A 15,024-nucleotide genomic window follows, 5' to 3' on the forward strand; every position below is an offset into this window, starting at 1 on the left:
CATTCGCCTCCCCACGGGGAACCTCGCCCCTTGTAGCTCGTTTTGGGGGGGGGTTGATGGGATATTTAGCTCCCCCCCCCCCGACACTGAAGCCCTTTTGGGGTGGGAGGGGAGCGGGAGGGCGGCCATTTCACCCCCCTTCAACGCAGCCGCCATCTTAGCGCAGGCTGCGCCCGGCCCGACTAGGCCGCGTTTCCACGGTGACCGAGAAGGGGCGGGGCCGCCGCGTTACCACGGCGACCGCGCAAAGGGGAGGGGGGGGGGGTGTGTGTGTAAAGCGCGCTCAGCCCCGCCCACCCCCCGCCCCGCCGCCAATCACCCGCGTCCCTCCTCCCGGCCAATCCGACGGCCGGCTGCCCGCCCCGCCTCCTTTCCCCTGGCCCGCCCAATCGTCGCCGCCGCTTTTCCACCGCCCGCCCCCTCAGCCAACGGGAAGGGAAGGAGCCGGGCGTCGGCGGCCAATGGGAGGGCGGCAGGGGCGGGGCGACGGTCGCGCCTGCGCAAAGCCGCAGAGGGAGGAGGGCAGGAGGGAGGAAGGGGGGGGGGGAAGGTTCTGGAGGCCGCCGCCATCTTAGCGCCGCGTCCGGGCCGCCGCCGCCGCCGCCAGCCCAAGGGGGGGCCCGGTAAGAACCGAAAAAGGGGGGAGACACGTCACACGGCGCGGGGATGGCGTCATCACCGGGGGAGAGGGGGAAAGGGGGGGGGGAAGGGAGCGGCGGGGGGGGGGGGGGAAGCGGCGGCTGAGGGAGCGCGCGGGGGGGGGGGAGCGGGGAGTGCGCATGCGCGGGGCCGCGCCGCCGCCGCCCCGCCGCGAGGGGGCGTGGCTTGGCCGCGAGGGGCGGGGCCTGCCCGGGGTCCGGGGGGAAGGGGGGGGGGGGGGCTCCGCGCTCTCCCCAGGGAGGGGCGGGGTTTGTTCCGCCGCGGGGCGTGGCTTAAGGCGGGGGGCGTGGCTTGCGGTGTCCCCCATCCACGTGTGTGTGTAGGGGGGCAGGTCGCTTTTTTGGGGTGAATTGGGGGGAGGGGGGGTGTGTTCGTCTCGACGTGTGACCTCACCGCCGGGCGGATGACGTCACGGCTCGGCCGATGACATCATCGCTTCTCTAAGGAAGAGCCCCCGGACCCGCGCCAGCGCCGGCCCTTTCGGGGGGAAGCCCCCCCCCTGTAAGGAGGTGCCCCAAGATGGAGGCGGGGGGCTCGAACCCGCTGCAGGACCCGGTGAGGCGGGAGGGGGGCAGGAGGGGGGCGGCGGGGACACCCGGGGCATTGTGGGTAACGGGGGGGGGGGGCAAGGGGACGTTAAGGACATCGCGGGGGGGGACATGGGACGGACACGTCGGGGTACGATCTGTGTGTGTCCCCCCCCCCACCACCACCACGTCACATGTCAACCTCGGCGGCGCAGACGGACGCCATGACGTCGGACGACTTCGACATCGTCATCGAGGCCATGTTGGAAGCGCCTTACAAGAAGGAAGAGGTAAGGGGAGGGGGGGCATCGTCGCTGAAAAGGGGTTTGGGGGTCACCCGCGGGGGTGCTGGCGTCGTTTGAAGCTGGTTGGGGTCAGCTAAAGGGGGCGTGGGGTGACTTAGAGGGGGCTTGGGGTGATTTAAAGAGGGTTGGGGTCACCTAAAGGGGTTTGGGGGGGTCACCGGCAGGGGGTTGAGGTCATTTGAGAGGAGTTGGGGTCTTCTAAAGGGGCTTCGAGGGCATTCGAAAGAGGTTTGGTGTCACCTAGAGCTGGTTTGGGGTGATCGAAAGGAGGTTTGGGGTCACTTAAAAGTGCCCGAGGGTCACCTGGAGGAGGTTGAGAATTTTTAAGGGGAGTTGGGGTCTTCTAAAGGGGCTTCGAGGCCATCCAAAGGGGGTTTGGTGTCGCCTAGAGGCGGTTTGGGGTGATCTAAAGGAGGTTTGGGGTCACTTAAAACTGCCCGAGGGTCACCCGGAGGGAGTTGAGGTCTTTTAAAGGGGATTCGTCGTCATCTGGAGGATGTTGGGAACTCTAAAGGAGCTTTGGGGTCATCTAAACGCGTTAGAGGGTCCCGTGGAGGGGATTGAGATTTTTTAAAGGGGTTTTATCATCATCTGAAGGGTGTTGGGGATCCTAAAGGAGCTTTGGGGGTCACCTAAAAGCGTTAGAGGGTCCTGCGGAGGAGATTGAGGTTTTCTAAGGGGGTTTTGTCGTCATCTAAAGAGTGTTGGCGGCTCTAAAAGAGCTTTGGGATCGTTTAAAGTGAGATTGGGGTCACTTCAAGGGACATTGCGCTCAACTAAACATGGTTTGGGGTCACCTAAAAGGACTTTTAGGGCCCAAAGTGTTATTTTGGGGTTGCGCTGGGGGTTTGGGGTCACCCTTAGGGGTTTAACATCACCCTGGGGGCGTTGGGGTTACCCCTGGGGACGGTTTGGGGTCCGCTCAATAAGTTTGCATTATTTTGGGGGTGGATTTGGGGGCTCTGACGTGTGTCCCCCACCTCCAGGCGCAGCCCGGCCCCTCCAAGGTGCAGACGGAGACCCCCGCGGCGCAGGTGAGGCCGGGGGTCCGGCCGGGGCGGGGCGGGGGGGGGGGGGCATTTTGGGGTGTTGGGGGGTCGCTTTTGGGCATCTCACCGGTGGCGGTGTCCCCTTCCCTCAGCAGCCGGCGGAGGAGACAAGCAAAGAGGCCAAGAAGGAGAGCGGGAGCAGCAGCGGGAGCAGGTCAGAGGGGTTTGGGGGGGGCCCCAGCAGGGTTTGGGGGGACTCGGGAGGGCAGGATAGTGGCTAAGGTGGGATTTTGGGGTGATAAAAGGGAATTTAGGGAGCGCGGGGGATTTTGAGGGGGTGGATTAAAGCTTGGTGGGGAGGTGAGGGGAGATAATGGAGGGATTTGGGGGGGGATTTAAAAGGTACTGGGGCGCCACGAGGGTTTTTGGGGTGACCAGAGGCAGGAAGAGGGGTTAGAGGGTGCGGTGGGGAGAGAATTTGGGGATCATCATTCTGCGATCCCTCGTTACAGCAGCAGGAAGAAGAGGAGCCGGAGCCGGAGCCGGAGCCGTGACCACAGACACAGGTGGGGTGACGCTGGGGGTGGGGGTTTTGGGGGGATTTGGGAGGTTTTTGGGGTAACCCTCTGCCCTACACCCCTCTAGCCGGAGCCGGGACCGGGACAGGGACCGCCGTCGTCGCAGCCGGAGCCGGGATCGCCGCAGCCGTCACCGCAGCCGCAGCCGGGAGCGCCGGCGGGGAAGCCGCTCCCGCAGCCGGGAGCGCCGGCGGGAAGAGCGAGCCCGGTACCCCTTCACCCCCAAAATCCCCCTAAAACACCCCAAGTCCCCCCAAAATTCCCCTAAACCCCACAGAATCCCCCAAAACACACCTAGTTCCCCAAAAATCCTCCCAGATCCCCTCCAAATCCTCCTGAAATCCCCCCAAATCTCCTTTAATTCTTCCCAAACCCCCCCGCTGACCCCCTCGTCCCTTCCAGGCGCCGCTTTGGCCACAGCAAGAGCCCGCTCTACCGGGAGAAGAGCCCTGTGCGGTGAGCTGGGGATGCGGAGATGTGGCGGGGGGACCCTGGGGACACGCCTGGGAGGTGACACCCCCTCTCCGTGTCCCCCGTCATCGTCCACAGGGAGCCCCTGGGCAGCCTGAGCCCCGAGGAGCGGGACGCCCGCACCGTTTTCTGCATGCAGCTGGCCGCCCGCATCCGGCCCCGCGATCTGGAGGATTTTTTCTCCGCCGTGGGCAAGGTAAGGGACCGACGACGTCATTTTTTGTCGCCGGTTCCCTTTTTGGGTGCTCCGTTTCCTGTCCCTGTCTGCGGTGCTACCGGCCGTTTTCGTTTTCCGCGATACCACCAACATTTTTGTGTCGTTACCGTGGCCTTCGCGGTGGTACCGTCGTCTTCACCTACGCTACCGAAACTTTCACGGTGCCCCCGTCGCCTTCACGGTGTTACCACCACCTCCGTGGTGCCACCAACCGCTTCCCGTCTCTTTTTACGGTGCCACCGACGCTTCTGTGGTTACGCCACCGCATCCGTGTCCCCGTCCGTCCCCCCCTCAGGTGCGGGACGTGCGCATCATCTCGGACCGTAACTCGCGGCGCTCCAAGGGCATCGCTTACGTCGAGTTCTGTGAGATCCAGTCGGTGCCCTTGGCCATCGGCCTGACCGGCCAGCGTCTCCTCGGGGTCCCCATCATCGTCCAGGCCTCCCAGGTGGGCTGCGGGGGGGTCCGTAAAGGGTTGACATGGGGTTTTGGGGGGCTGAGGGGTGGTTCTGTGGGGTCTTCAAGGGGATGGGAAGGTCTCCAAGGGGATGCTGTGGGGCTGGAGGAGCATTTAGGGGGTTTGGGGGGTGCTTGGGGTGTTTAAGGGGGGCCTCTTGTGAGGTTTTGAGGAGCTCTTCTGAGGGTTGGGGGGTTTTTTTGTGGTTTAGGGGGGTCTTTTGGGGTTTAGGGGGGCTTCTTGTGGGGTTTGGGTGGTTTTTCTGGGGTTTGGGGGGGTCTTGTGGGGCTTGGGGGGTCTTTGTGGCGTCGTTCTTGTACGGTGTCATTCTGATGGACTCAAGCAAAGCTGGGATTCATGTGGATTTTTGCGGGGGGACCACTGGAGAATTGAGGGTGTCCCACAGAGGAGGGAGGTCCACGGGGGAGCTCTGGGGGTCCCTAAGGGATTCTCACCCCCCCGAGTCTCCCCCAGGCGGAGAAGAACCGGCTGGCGGCCATGGCCAACAACCTGCAGAAGGGCAGCGGGGGCCCCATGCGTCTCTACGTGGGCTCCCTCCACTGCAACATCACCAAGGAGATGCTGCGCGGCATCTTCGAGCCCTTCGGCAAGGTGGGGGCAGAGGGCGGGAGGGGGGCAAAACCGCGGCCGGTGGGACGGAGAGATGGAGTTGGGTCACGGGGATGAGGCGGAGGGACAGCGTTGGGTCGTGGGTTGGCGTTGGGGGGGGCGCGGGGATGTGATTGGGACGTGGGGATGAGGTTGGGGGACACCGTTGGGTCGTGGGTTGGCGTTGGGGGGCACGGGGATACGGTTGGGTCATGAGAATGAGGTTGGGGGACACTGTTGGGTCATGGGTTGACATTGGGTGGTCGTGGGCACGTGGTTGGGTCAAGACAATGAGATTGGGGGACACCGTTGGGTCATGGGTTGGCGTTGGGTTGACATGGGGACGTGGTTGGGTGACGGAGATGGGGTGGGTGTACACCGTTGGGTCATGGGATGGCGTTGGCTGGACGTAGGGATGGGGTTGGGTCTTGGGGATAAGGTTGGGGGACACCGTTGGGTCACGGGTTGACGTTGGGTCAACACGGGCACGTGATTGGGTCGTGGGGATGATATACAGGCATAGCATTGGGTCGGGGGATGGCGTTGGGTGACCGTGGGGACATGGGTGGGTCTTGAGAATGAGATTGGGTGGCAGCGCTGGGTCACGAGTTGGCATTGGGTGGACGTGGGGACATGGTTGGGGCGTGGGGATGAGATTGGGTGGACACGGGGACACGTCTGGGGGGACACAGTTGGGTCACGGGGATGGGGTTGGGGGCCACAGGGACGCGGTTGGGTCACAGAGGTGGGGTTGAGGGACACGGTTGGGCCGAAGGAACAAGGGTTGGGGGACATGGGGCCTCGGTGACGCCGTGGGGCCACCCGTGAGGACCACGGGGACGCGTTTCGGGCCCCGCCTTGACCACATTTCCCCCCCCCGCCCAGATTGACAGCATCGTCCTGATGCGAGACCCCGACACCGGCCAGTCCAAGGGCTACGGCTTCATCACGGTGAGCCCCTCCCGCCCCACCCGCGTCCCCGCCACCCGTCTCCCCGCCACCACCACCGCGCCCGTGACCCCCCACGCGTCCCGTGTCCTCTTCCCCCCTTCAAGTTCGCGGAGGCCGAATGTGCCCGGCGGGCGCTGGAACAACTCAACGGCTTCGAGCTGGCCGGCCGCCCCATGCGCGTGGGGCAGGTGACCGAACGCCTGGACGGCACCACCGACATCACCTTCCCCGAGGGCAGCGAGGACGTCGAGCTGGTGGGAGCCACCGGCCGTCTCCAGCTCATGGCTAAGTTGGCTGAAGGTGAGGCGGGCGACTCGGGAGAGGCATCTGGGGGGGCTTCAGGAGGTCGTTATGGGGCTGGGAGGGTTTTAGGAGACATCTGGAGGGGTTTTGGGAGGTCGTTATGAGGCTGGGGGGGCTTTTGGAGACATCTGGAGGGGTTTTGGGAGGTCGTTATGGGGCTGGGGGGGCTTTTGGAGACATCTGGAGGGGTTTCGGGAGGTCGTTATGGGGCTGGGAGGGTTTTAGGAGACATCTGGAGGGGTTTCAGGAGGTCGTTATGGGGCTGGGGGGGGTTAAGGAGGTAGTTATGGGGCTGAGAGAATGTTAGGACGTGTGTAGGGGGGCTTCAGGAGGTAGTTATGGGCCTGGGGGGGCTTCAGGAGGCATCTGCAATGGGTTGAGGAGGTAGGTATGGGGCGGGAAGAATGTTAGGAGATATTTAGGGGCTTCAGGAGGTGGTTATGGGCCTGGGGGGGCTTCGGGAGGCATCTGCAATGGGTTAAGGAGGTAGTTATGGGGCTGAGAGAATGCTAGGACATATCTAGGGGGACTTAAGGATGTAGTTATGGGGCTGGGGGAGTTTCAGGAGGCATCTGCAACAGGTTAAGGAGGTAGTTATGGGGCTGGGGGAATGTTAGGAGGTATCTAGGGAGGCTTGTGGAGGTAGTTATGGGGCTGGGGGGGCTTCAGGAGACACGTGGAGGGGTTTCAGGAGGTTGTTATGGGGCTGGAGGGGCTTAAGGAGGTAGTTATGGGGCTGAGAGAATGTTAGGACATATCTAGGGGGACTTTAGGAGGTAGTTATGGGTCTGGGGGGGTTGCAGGAGGTATCTGCAAGGGGTTAAGGAGGTAGTTATGGAGCTGGAAGAATATTAGGAGATGTGTAGGGGGGTTAATGGAGGTAGTTATGGGGCTGGGGGTGCTTTGGGAGGTAGTTTTGGGGTTAGGGGTCTTTCAGGAGGTATCTACAAGGGATTTCAGGAGGTAGTTATGGGGCTGGGGGGGCTTTGGGAGGGATCTGCAACAGGTTAAGGAGGTAGTTATGGGGCTGGAAGAATGTTAGGAGATATCTAGGGGGGCTTGTGGAGGTAGTTATGGGGCTGGGGGTGGTTTGGGAGGTAGTTATGGGGCTGGGGTGGTTTCAGGAGATATCTGCAATGGGTTGGGATGGTAATTATGGAGCTTGAAAAATGTTAGGACATATCTGGGGGGCTTCAGAAGGTAGTTAGGGGGCTGGGGGGGCTTCAGGAGGTGTCTGCAACGGGTTAAGGAGGTAGTTATGGGGCTGGAAGAATGTTAGGAGATATCTAGGGGGGCTTGTGGAGGTCGTTATGGGGCTGGGGGGGCTTTAGGAGACATCTGGAGGGGTTTCAGGAGGTTGTTAGGGGGCTGGGGGGGCTTAAGGAGGTAGTTATGGGGCTGGTGGGGCTTTAGGAGACATTTGCAAGGGGTTGAGGAGGTAGTTATGGGGCTGGAAGAAGGTTAGGACGTATTTGGGGGGCTTCAGAAGGTAGTTATGGGGCTGGGGGGGCTTTGGGAGGTATCTAGGGGGGCTTCAGGAGGTCGTTATGGGTCTGGAGGGGTTTTAGGGTGTATCTGGGGGGGTTCAGGAGGTGGTTATGGGGCTGGGGGGGCTTTAGGAGACATGTGGGGGGGCTTTGGGAGGTCATTATGGGGCTGGGGGGGGTGTTGGTGTTGTGGGGGTCCCGTGGGGGTCCCTGCCCCACGACATCCCCCCCCCCAAGCCCCTTTCTTGCCCCCCCCCAGGTTCGGGGCTGCAGCTGCCCAGCACGGCCCAGGCCGCCCTCCAGCTCAACGGGGCCCTGCCCCTGGGGGCCCTCAACCCCGCCGCCCTCACCGGTACGGGGGGGGACGGTTTTGGGGGGCTGGGGGGGGCTCTGGGGTCATTTGGGGGGCTGGGGGGGGGATTTGGGGGGTCATTTGTGGGGCTGGGGGGGGCTTTTGTGGGGTTTAGGGGGTCATTTGGGGGGTCATTTGTGGGGCTGGGGGGGGTTGTGGGGTTTGGGGGGGTCTCTGGGGGGATTTGGGGGGTCATTTGGGGGGCTGGGGGGGATTTGGGGGGATTTAGGGGGTGTCTTGGGGTGGGGGGGTCTTGAGGGGAGGCTGGGGGGGATTTGGGGGGTCATTTGGGGGGCTGGGGCGGGTCTCTAGGGGGGATTTGGGGGGCTAGGGGGTTATTTGGGGGGGGATTGGGGGGGTCATTTGGGAGGATGGGGGGTCTTTTGGGGGGCTGGGGGGGGTTGGGGAATTTAAGGGTGTCTTGGGGTGGGGGGGTCTTGAGGGGAGGCTGGGGGGGTCTCAGGGTTATTTGGGGGGGTCTTTTGGGGGGCTGGGGGGGTCTCTGGGGAGTTTTGGGGGGCCATTTGGGAGGCTGGGGGGGTCTTTTGAAGGATTTGGGGGGCTGGGGGGGGGAATTGTGGCCAGCGAGGCTTTCCGGGGGGGGTGTGAGTATCTTTTGGGGTCCCCCCTCCGTGGGGCACCCCCAACCCACCGCCCCCCCCCCCCCAAAACCCGTGTCCCCCCCCCGCAGCCCTGAGCCCGGCGCTGAACCTGGCCTCCCAGACGCTGGCCTCCCAGTGCCTCCAGCTCTCGGGGCTCTTCACCCCCCAGACCATGTGAGGGGGCGGGGCTGGGGGCGGGGCCTCGCCGAGGGGGCGGGGCGTCGCCGTGGGGGTGGGGCTTCGCGGGTGGGGGCGGAGCCTGCGGGCGTAAGGGGTGGGGAAGCTGGGCTGCTATGAAACAGGGAGACTTGCAGGGGGGTGTGGTCTGGAGAGGGGGCGTGGTCTGGAGGGGTGTGGTCTGGAAAGGGGGCGTGGCCTGGGGAGGGGCGTCGCGGGTGGGGGCGGGGCCTGCGGGCGTAAGGGGCGGGGAAGCTGCGCCACTATGGAATGAATGGGGTGGGCTTGGAGGGGGGCGTGGTCTGGAGGTGGGGGCGTGGCGTGGGAGGAGGCGTGGCTTGCAGGCGAGGGGGCGTGGCCCAGGGAAGAGGTTGTTTGCATGCTTTTAGGGGTGTGGCTTGGTTTGGAGGCGTGGCTTAATCTCTGCTTTCTCCTCTCCTCTAGGTAACATGGCCCCGCCCCCCCGCCCCACCCCGCCGGGGGGCCCCACCCCCTCTCCGCCCGGCCCCGCCCCCCCGAGCCCTGCTGCCTCCGCCCCCTGGCGGGGCGTTGGGGGTGGGGCCGGGCAGGGCGGGGCCTGCGGCGGCCACGCCCCCTCCCTTTTCCCACCCACCCTCCACCAACTCCGGGTTTTTTGGGGTTTATTTTTTTTTTGTTTGTTCGTTTGTTTCTTCTTCTTTTATTTTTTTTTGTTTTTTTTTTTGTTTTTTTCGTCGTTTTCGTTTCTTTATCGGAATCGAAATAAAAAGCCACAAAACCAGCCCCGAAACGCCCCAGCCCCGCCCCGTTTCTGCGCCAAAAAAGTCGGGGACGCTCTTCGCTCAGGCAAGCGGAGGCTTTTATTGGGAGGCCACGCCCGCTCCAAGATGGCCGCCGGGGGTGGGGTCATGCAGGTACCGCCCCTTTTCGCGGGGGAGGGGCTCTTAAAGGGGCGGCGGCGCGCGGCAGACATTCGGCTGTCGGTGGATGGGGGGGAGAGGCAAAAAAGGGCGGGGCAAGATGGCTGCCTGAAAGGGGAGGAGCCTTGGGAAAGGGGGAGGAGCTTCCTCCGGGTGGGTGTGGCCCGCAGAGGGGGGATCCGCCCCTTTTAGGACGCTCTTAAAGGGGCAACGGAGCGGGGGGTGTTTGGCGGACCCCGCGCCTTTAAAGCAAAAAGGGGAAGCGGGTGGTGGGCGGGGCTTCGAGGGGCGGGGCCATGCAGTGGGAGGCGGGGCCCACCCTGCTGGGCTTCGAAGGGCAGCGCCGCCCATTTCTGGAAGGGGCGGGGCTGCCCTTAAAGGGGCCGTGTCCTTCTTAAAGGGGCCATGCTGCTCTTAAAGGGGCAATGCCTCTTAATGGGGCCATGCTCTTAAAGGGGCCATGCTCTTCTTAAAGGGGCAATGCCTCTTAAAGGGGCCATGCTCTTCTTAAAGGGGCAATGCGTCTTAAAGGGGCCATGCTCTTTTAAAGGGGCAATGCCACTGTAAGGGGGCCATGCTCTTCTTAAAGGGCCCACGCCTCTCTTAAAGGGGCCATGCTCTTCAGGGGTCAAGGCCATGCTCGCAACATCACCCCGCTCTTAAAGGGACAGCGCCGCTCCTTGGGGGGCAGCCCCACCCCATCCTTAAAGGGGCCACGCCGCCCCGTCGGTGCTGGGGTGGGGGGTGGGGGGGGACCCGTTCCCCCCTGCCCTTAAAGGGCCAGGCGCGCTCAGAGGGCGGAGAGGTCGCTGCAGGACTTGGAGCGCTGCCGCGCCAGCGGCACGAGGCCGGCGAAGAAGCGTTTGGCCCGGCCGGTGAGGCTGCGGCGTCGGCGAGGGCGGCCGCCTCCTTCTTCCTCCCCTCCTTCCTCCCCTTCCTCTTCCTCGCCTTCCCGCCGGCGTCGCCGGTGGAGCCGTCCCTGGCGCACGGCGGCTCGGAAAAGCTCCTCGGTGCGATGGCGGAGGGCGGCCGACGTCTCCACGTGCTGGCGGCAGCCCAGCACGGCCGCCAGCCCCCGCGCCTCTGCAAGGGACGGACAGACGGACGCGTGGCGGGGAGACGAAGGATTTGGGGGGGGTTTTTTTTTTGGGGGGGGGGGGGGGGGTCGCCCCTCACCGCGGGGGGAGACCTGTCGGGCGCGGGCCAGGTCGCTCTTGTTGCCGACGAGGATGAGGGGAGCCGGGGGGGAGGCGGGCGGCAGCCCCCGGGCGGTGGGAGCCAAGCGGGCGAAGGAGCCGCGGTCGCTGACGGCGAAGACCAGCAGCACCGCGTCCGCCCCGCCTGCCGCCTGCGGACACGCCCCCCCCGCCTTCATTTGCATGGGCGTGGCCCTTATTTGCATGAGGAAACACCCCCCCACACACACACACCCCCCTTCGTCGGCGCCCCGCTCGGTCCCCAAACTCCCAAACCCGGCGACGGGAGGTGGGCTGGCCTCATTTGCATAGCCCCGCCCCCCTACGCGTGGCCCCGCCCTCCGCGCCTCGCCCCGCCCAGCGTCCTCCTAGGTGCCGGGGCTTCTTTTGCATAACCACGCCCCCCCCGCCTACACGGCCACGCCCTTCTTGCATCCCCACGCCCCCTCGGGCACCGCCCCCAGTTGCCTCCCCGCATGCTCCCGGCTGCTGCCTCATTTGCATGCCAGGCTCCGCCTTGCCCGCCATGCCACGCCCCCTGATTTGCATACAGCCGCACCCCACCCGCCCCCAGGGGACTGTATTTGCATGCCAGGCCCCGCCTCCCCCCGCCCAATCCCAGCGTGCACCTCTTCGCCTCATTTGAATGGCAGGGCCCACCCCTTCATTTGCATGTTGCATCCCACCCACCCCCCTCATTTGCAGGTAAAGGCCCGCCCGCCTCATTTGCATGTAAAGTGAATGTGAAGCATCACCCTCATTTGCATGGACAGAACCATCTCATTTGCATGTCAAGCACCCTCCCTCCTCTGCATAGAGACAGCGCATCACATTTGCATATCAAGCACCACCCCCCTCATTTGCATGCAAAAAAAGCGCGCCAGTTCGCACCCCGATTTGCATACCGGCCCGGAAGCCCCTCCCTCTCTCATTTGCATGAAGCAGCATGCCCCCTCCCTCATTTGCATACCCAGCCCCACCTCCCCCCATTTGCACGCCCGCCCCCCGCACACTCCCAGCCTGCCCCGCACCCGCCCCCGGCCACCTCATTTGCATCCTGCCGCTGCCGCCCGCCCCCGCCGCCCGCCCCCGCCATTTGCATACATTAGCATACAGGCCCCGCCCCCTCCCCGTCCCCACCTGCTCGTCGCCGTCGTAGAGGACGAGGGCAGCCGCCGACCCGTCCACCCGCAGCCGCCGCTCCCGGGGGGGCTCTGGGGGGGGCGGGGGGGGTTGGGGGTCCCAAACCCCCCCGGGGACCCCCCCGACACCCCGGGGAACCCCCCAGGCCCCCCCCAAACCCCTCAAGGCCCCCCCAAAATCTCCCCAAACCCCCTCAACCCCCCCAACCCCCCCTTAACCTCCCCAACTCCCCCCAAACCCCCCCTGGGCCCCCCCCAAATCACTCAGGGACCCCCCCAAACCCCCTCAGGCCCCCCCCCAACTCCCCTAAACCACTCAACGCCCCCCCAACCCCCCCCAAAACCCTCAGGCCCCCCCCCCCAGCCCCCCCAAAACCACTCAACCCCCCCAACCCCCCCTCCTCCCCCCCAAAATCACTCAGGGACCCCCCCCAAACCCCCTCAGACCCCCCAAATCACTCAGGGCTCCCCCCAAAGTCCTCAAGGCCCCCCCAACCCCCCCCTCAACACCCCCCAAACCCCCCCAACACACTCAACGCCCCCCCCAACCCCCCCCAACCCCCCCCCAAGCCCCCCAAAATCACTCAGGGACCCCCCCAAACCCCTCCAAGCCCCCCCAAACCCCCTCAGCCCCCCCCCCAAATCACTCAGGGACCCCCCCAAATGACTCAGGACCCCCCAAGCCCCCTCAGCTCCCCCCCAAACCCCTCTGGGCCCCCCCCAAATCACTCAGGGCCCCCCCCAACCCCTCCCCCAACACCCCCAGAATCACTCAGGGACCCCCCCCCAAACCCCTTCAGCCCCCCCAAACCCCTCAAGGCCCCCCCCAAAACCCCCCCAAACCCCTCTGGCCCCCCCCCCAAATCACTCAGGGCCCCCCCCCAAACCCCCTCAGCCCCCCCCCACCCCCCCCAAACTTCCCCCAAACTCCCCTCAGCCCCCCCCTAACCCCCCCAAACCCCTCCGGGCCCCCCCCAAATCCCGGGGGGGGGGTCCCCCCCAAAACTCACCGGGCCCCTCGTGGTGCGGGGGGGGGGTCCCGGGGGGGTCAGGCCAGGCGAAGGCCCGGGCCAGGCTGCTCTTGCCCACCCCGGGGGGGCCCAGGAGGACGGCGCGGAGGGGGGGGGAGGGGGGGGAGCCCGGGGGGGGCGGGGCGGGGAGAGGCGGGGGGGGCGGGGCCCGCCGGGGGGGGGCGGCCGGATCCATGGGGGGGGGCTGGAAAAGGAGGGGGGGGGGAGTGATGGAGAGACCCCCCCCCCCCCAGTCTCCAGTATAGCCCAGTTCGTCCCAGTGCACCCCCCCGTATACCATAGTGACCCCCCCAGGATTTCCCAGTGACCCCCCCAGTAGCTCCCAGTGCCCCCCAATATACCCCAATGACCCCCCCAGTGCCCCCCAGTATCTCCCAGTGCCCCCCCATTCCCTCCCAGTCCCCCCCAGACCCCCCCCAGCCCCCCCATTCCCCCCCAATCCCCCCCAACCCCCCCCAATCCCCCCCAGCCCCCCCAGACCCCCCCAGCGCCACCTGCGGGACGGATCCGGCGGTGCCCGCGTCCGCGCGTCTCCCCGCAGCCAAGCCCCGCCCCCCCCGGCTCCGCCCCCTCCACACGTCACCCCCCCCAGAAGGGGCGGGGCCACTTCAGGACCCGCCCCCTCCCCGCCCTCTTAAAAAGGGCAACGGCGCCGGGGTGGGGGGGGCTGTTTCCCCTTTAAGACGTCCAGACCTGGGGAAAGAAGGGGAGGGGCTTGACGGATAGGGGGCGTGGTCTGTTGGGAAGGGGCGGGGCCAACGCAGGCCCCGCCCCAAAGGGGGCTGGGCGGCCTGAACGCCCCATAAGTGCTGAGGGACCCACAGATCCCCCGGGGGGGCCCAAATACCCCCAGGGACCCCAAATCCCCCCCAGGGACCCCCAAGTGCCCCATAGGGACCCCAAACCCCTGCTGGAGACCCCCAAGTGCCCCCCAAGGATCCCAAATACACCCCCGGGACCCCCAAGTGCCCCATAGGGAACCCAAGTGCCCCCTGGGACCCCAAATACCCCATAGGGACCCCCCTAACTGCCCCATAGGGACCCCAAATACCCCCCCCGGGACCCCCAAGTGCCCCATATGGACCCCCCAACTACCCCATAGGGACCCCAAATACCCCCGTGGGACCCCCAAATCCCCCATAGGGACCCCCAAGTGCCCCAGAGAGACCCCAAATCCCCCCTGGGGACCTCCAAGTTCCCCCCAGGGACCCCAAATACACCCCCGGGACCCCCAAGTGCCCCATAGGGACCCCCAAGTGCCCCCTGGGACCCCAAATACCCCATAGGGACCCCCCCCCAAATACCCCACAAGGCCCCCCCCAAATACCCCATAGGGACCCCCAAGTACCCCATAGGGACCCCATATCCCCGCTGGGGACCCCCAAGTGCCCCCCAGGGACCCCAAATCCCCCCTGGGGACCCCCAAATATCCCATAGGGACCCCCCCAACTGCCCTATAGGGACCCCAAATCCCCCCCCCGGGACCCCTAACTGCCCCATAGGGACCCCCAAAACTTCCCTGGGGACCCCCAAGTGCCCCATAGGGACCCCAAATACCCCCCCTGGGACCCCTAACTGCCCCATAGGGACCCCCCAAGTACCCCCTGGGACCCCCAATACCCCATAGGGACCCCCAAATCTCCCCTGCGGACCCCCAAGTGCCCCCCAGGGTCCCCCCAAATACCCCACAGCCCCCCCCCCAAGTCCCCCCCATGGGGCAAGGGGATGGCGTGGGACCCCCCCGGGGGTCCCTTGAGGACAACGTGGGGTTTGGGGGGTTTTTGTTTGTTTGTTTTTTGTTTCTTTTGTTTTTTTGTTTTTGGGGGGGGGGGGTGTCCCCCCCGGCCGATGACGTCAGAGCATCATCCCAACCGCCTGGGACGCTGACTCAGCGGGAAGACGCCGACTTTGGGGGGGGGGGGGGGGGCACATCCTGCCCCTCCCCCCACCCCACCCCCCCCCCTCCTTTTCTTTTTTTTTGGGGGGGGGACCCACCCCCCCCCCTTAACGCCCCCTGGTGGATTCCTCCTCTCCATTTCCCCCCTCCCCTTGCAAAATTAGGCTCCCCCCC

At 65.6% G+C, this 15,024-nt stretch overlaps 2 protein-coding genes across 7 annotated transcripts; one reads left to right on the forward strand and one right to left on the reverse strand.

Annotated features, from left to right (window-relative positions):
- The first annotated feature begins 526 nt into the window (after positions 1-526).
- Positions 527-9,447, forward strand: RBM23 (RNA binding motif protein 23). Of its 6 annotated transcripts, none has more exons than XM_075018653.1 (16): positions 527-623; positions 1,110-1,215; positions 1,403-1,477; positions 2,479-2,526; positions 2,634-2,695; positions 2,994-3,047; positions 3,127-3,267; positions 3,462-3,515; positions 3,609-3,726; positions 4,043-4,195; positions 4,679-4,816; positions 5,699-5,764; positions 5,869-6,064; positions 7,814-7,906; positions 8,598-8,682; positions 9,130-9,447. In XM_075018653.1, the coding sequence occupies exons 2-16, from the start codon at positions 1,180-1,182 to the stop codon at positions 9,131-9,133; spliced, it is 1,323 nt and encodes a 440-aa protein (XP_074874754.1). In that variant the 5' UTR covers positions 527-623; positions 1,110-1,179; the 3' UTR covers positions 9,134-9,447. The 6 variants fall into 6 exon arrangements, with proteins under 6 accessions (XP_074874754.1, XP_074874753.1, XP_074874757.1 ...); XM_075018652.1 differs by having other exon boundaries at positions 543-623; positions 1,106-1,215; XM_075018656.1 differs by having other exon boundaries at positions 543-623; positions 1,106-1,215; positions 2,997-3,047.
- On the reverse strand, positions 9,326-13,128 carry REM2 (RRAD and GEM like GTPase 2). Its single transcript, XM_075018484.1, has 4 exons — positions 12,933-13,128; positions 11,921-11,994; positions 10,761-10,932; positions 9,326-10,667 (listed from the first exon to the last, which is right to left on the reverse strand). The coding sequence occupies exons 1-4, from the start codon at positions 13,126-13,128 to the stop codon at positions 10,375-10,377; spliced, it is 735 nt and encodes a 244-aa protein (XP_074874585.1). The 3' UTR covers positions 9,326-10,374.
- Positions 13,129-15,024: the final 1,896 nt, after the last annotated feature.

This window comes from Buteo buteo, chromosome 30 (genome assembly GCF_964188355.1).
Source record: "Buteo buteo chromosome 30, bButBut1.hap1.1, whole genome shotgun sequence".
Classification (NCBI taxonomy): domain Eukaryota; kingdom Metazoa; phylum Chordata; class Aves; order Accipitriformes; family Accipitridae; genus Buteo; species Buteo buteo.

What these genes read in the sequence shown, in the direction of transcription:
- RBM23 (XM_075018653.1), top strand. Translation starts at nt 1,180, where the DNA reads ATGGAGGCGGGGGGCTCGAACCCGCTGCAGGACCCG. An exon ending in GGGAGCAGCAGCGGGAGCAG is followed by an intron (nt 2,696 to 2,993) that starts GTCAGAGGGGTT and finishes CCCTCGTTACAG; the next exon opens with CAGCAGGAAGAAGAGGAGCC. An exon ending in TCATCGTCCAGGCCTCCCAG is followed by an intron (nt 4,196 to 4,678) that starts GTGGGCTGCGGG and finishes AGTCTCCCCCAG; the next exon opens with GCGGAGAAGAACCGGCTGGC.
- REM2 (XM_075018484.1), bottom strand. Translation starts at nt 13,128, where the DNA reads ATGGATCCGGCCGCCCCCCCCCGGCGGGCCCCGCCCCCCCCGCCTCTC. An exon ending in TCTACGACGGCGACGAGCAG is followed by an intron (nt 10,933 to 11,920) that starts GTGGGGACGGGG and finishes GCGTGTCCGCAG; the next exon opens with GCGGCAGGCGGGGCGGACGC. An exon ending in CCGACAGGTCTCCCCCCGCG is followed by an intron (nt 10,668 to 10,760) that starts GTGAGGGGCGAC and finishes CGTCCCTTGCAG; the next exon opens with AGGCGCGGGGGCTGGCGGCC.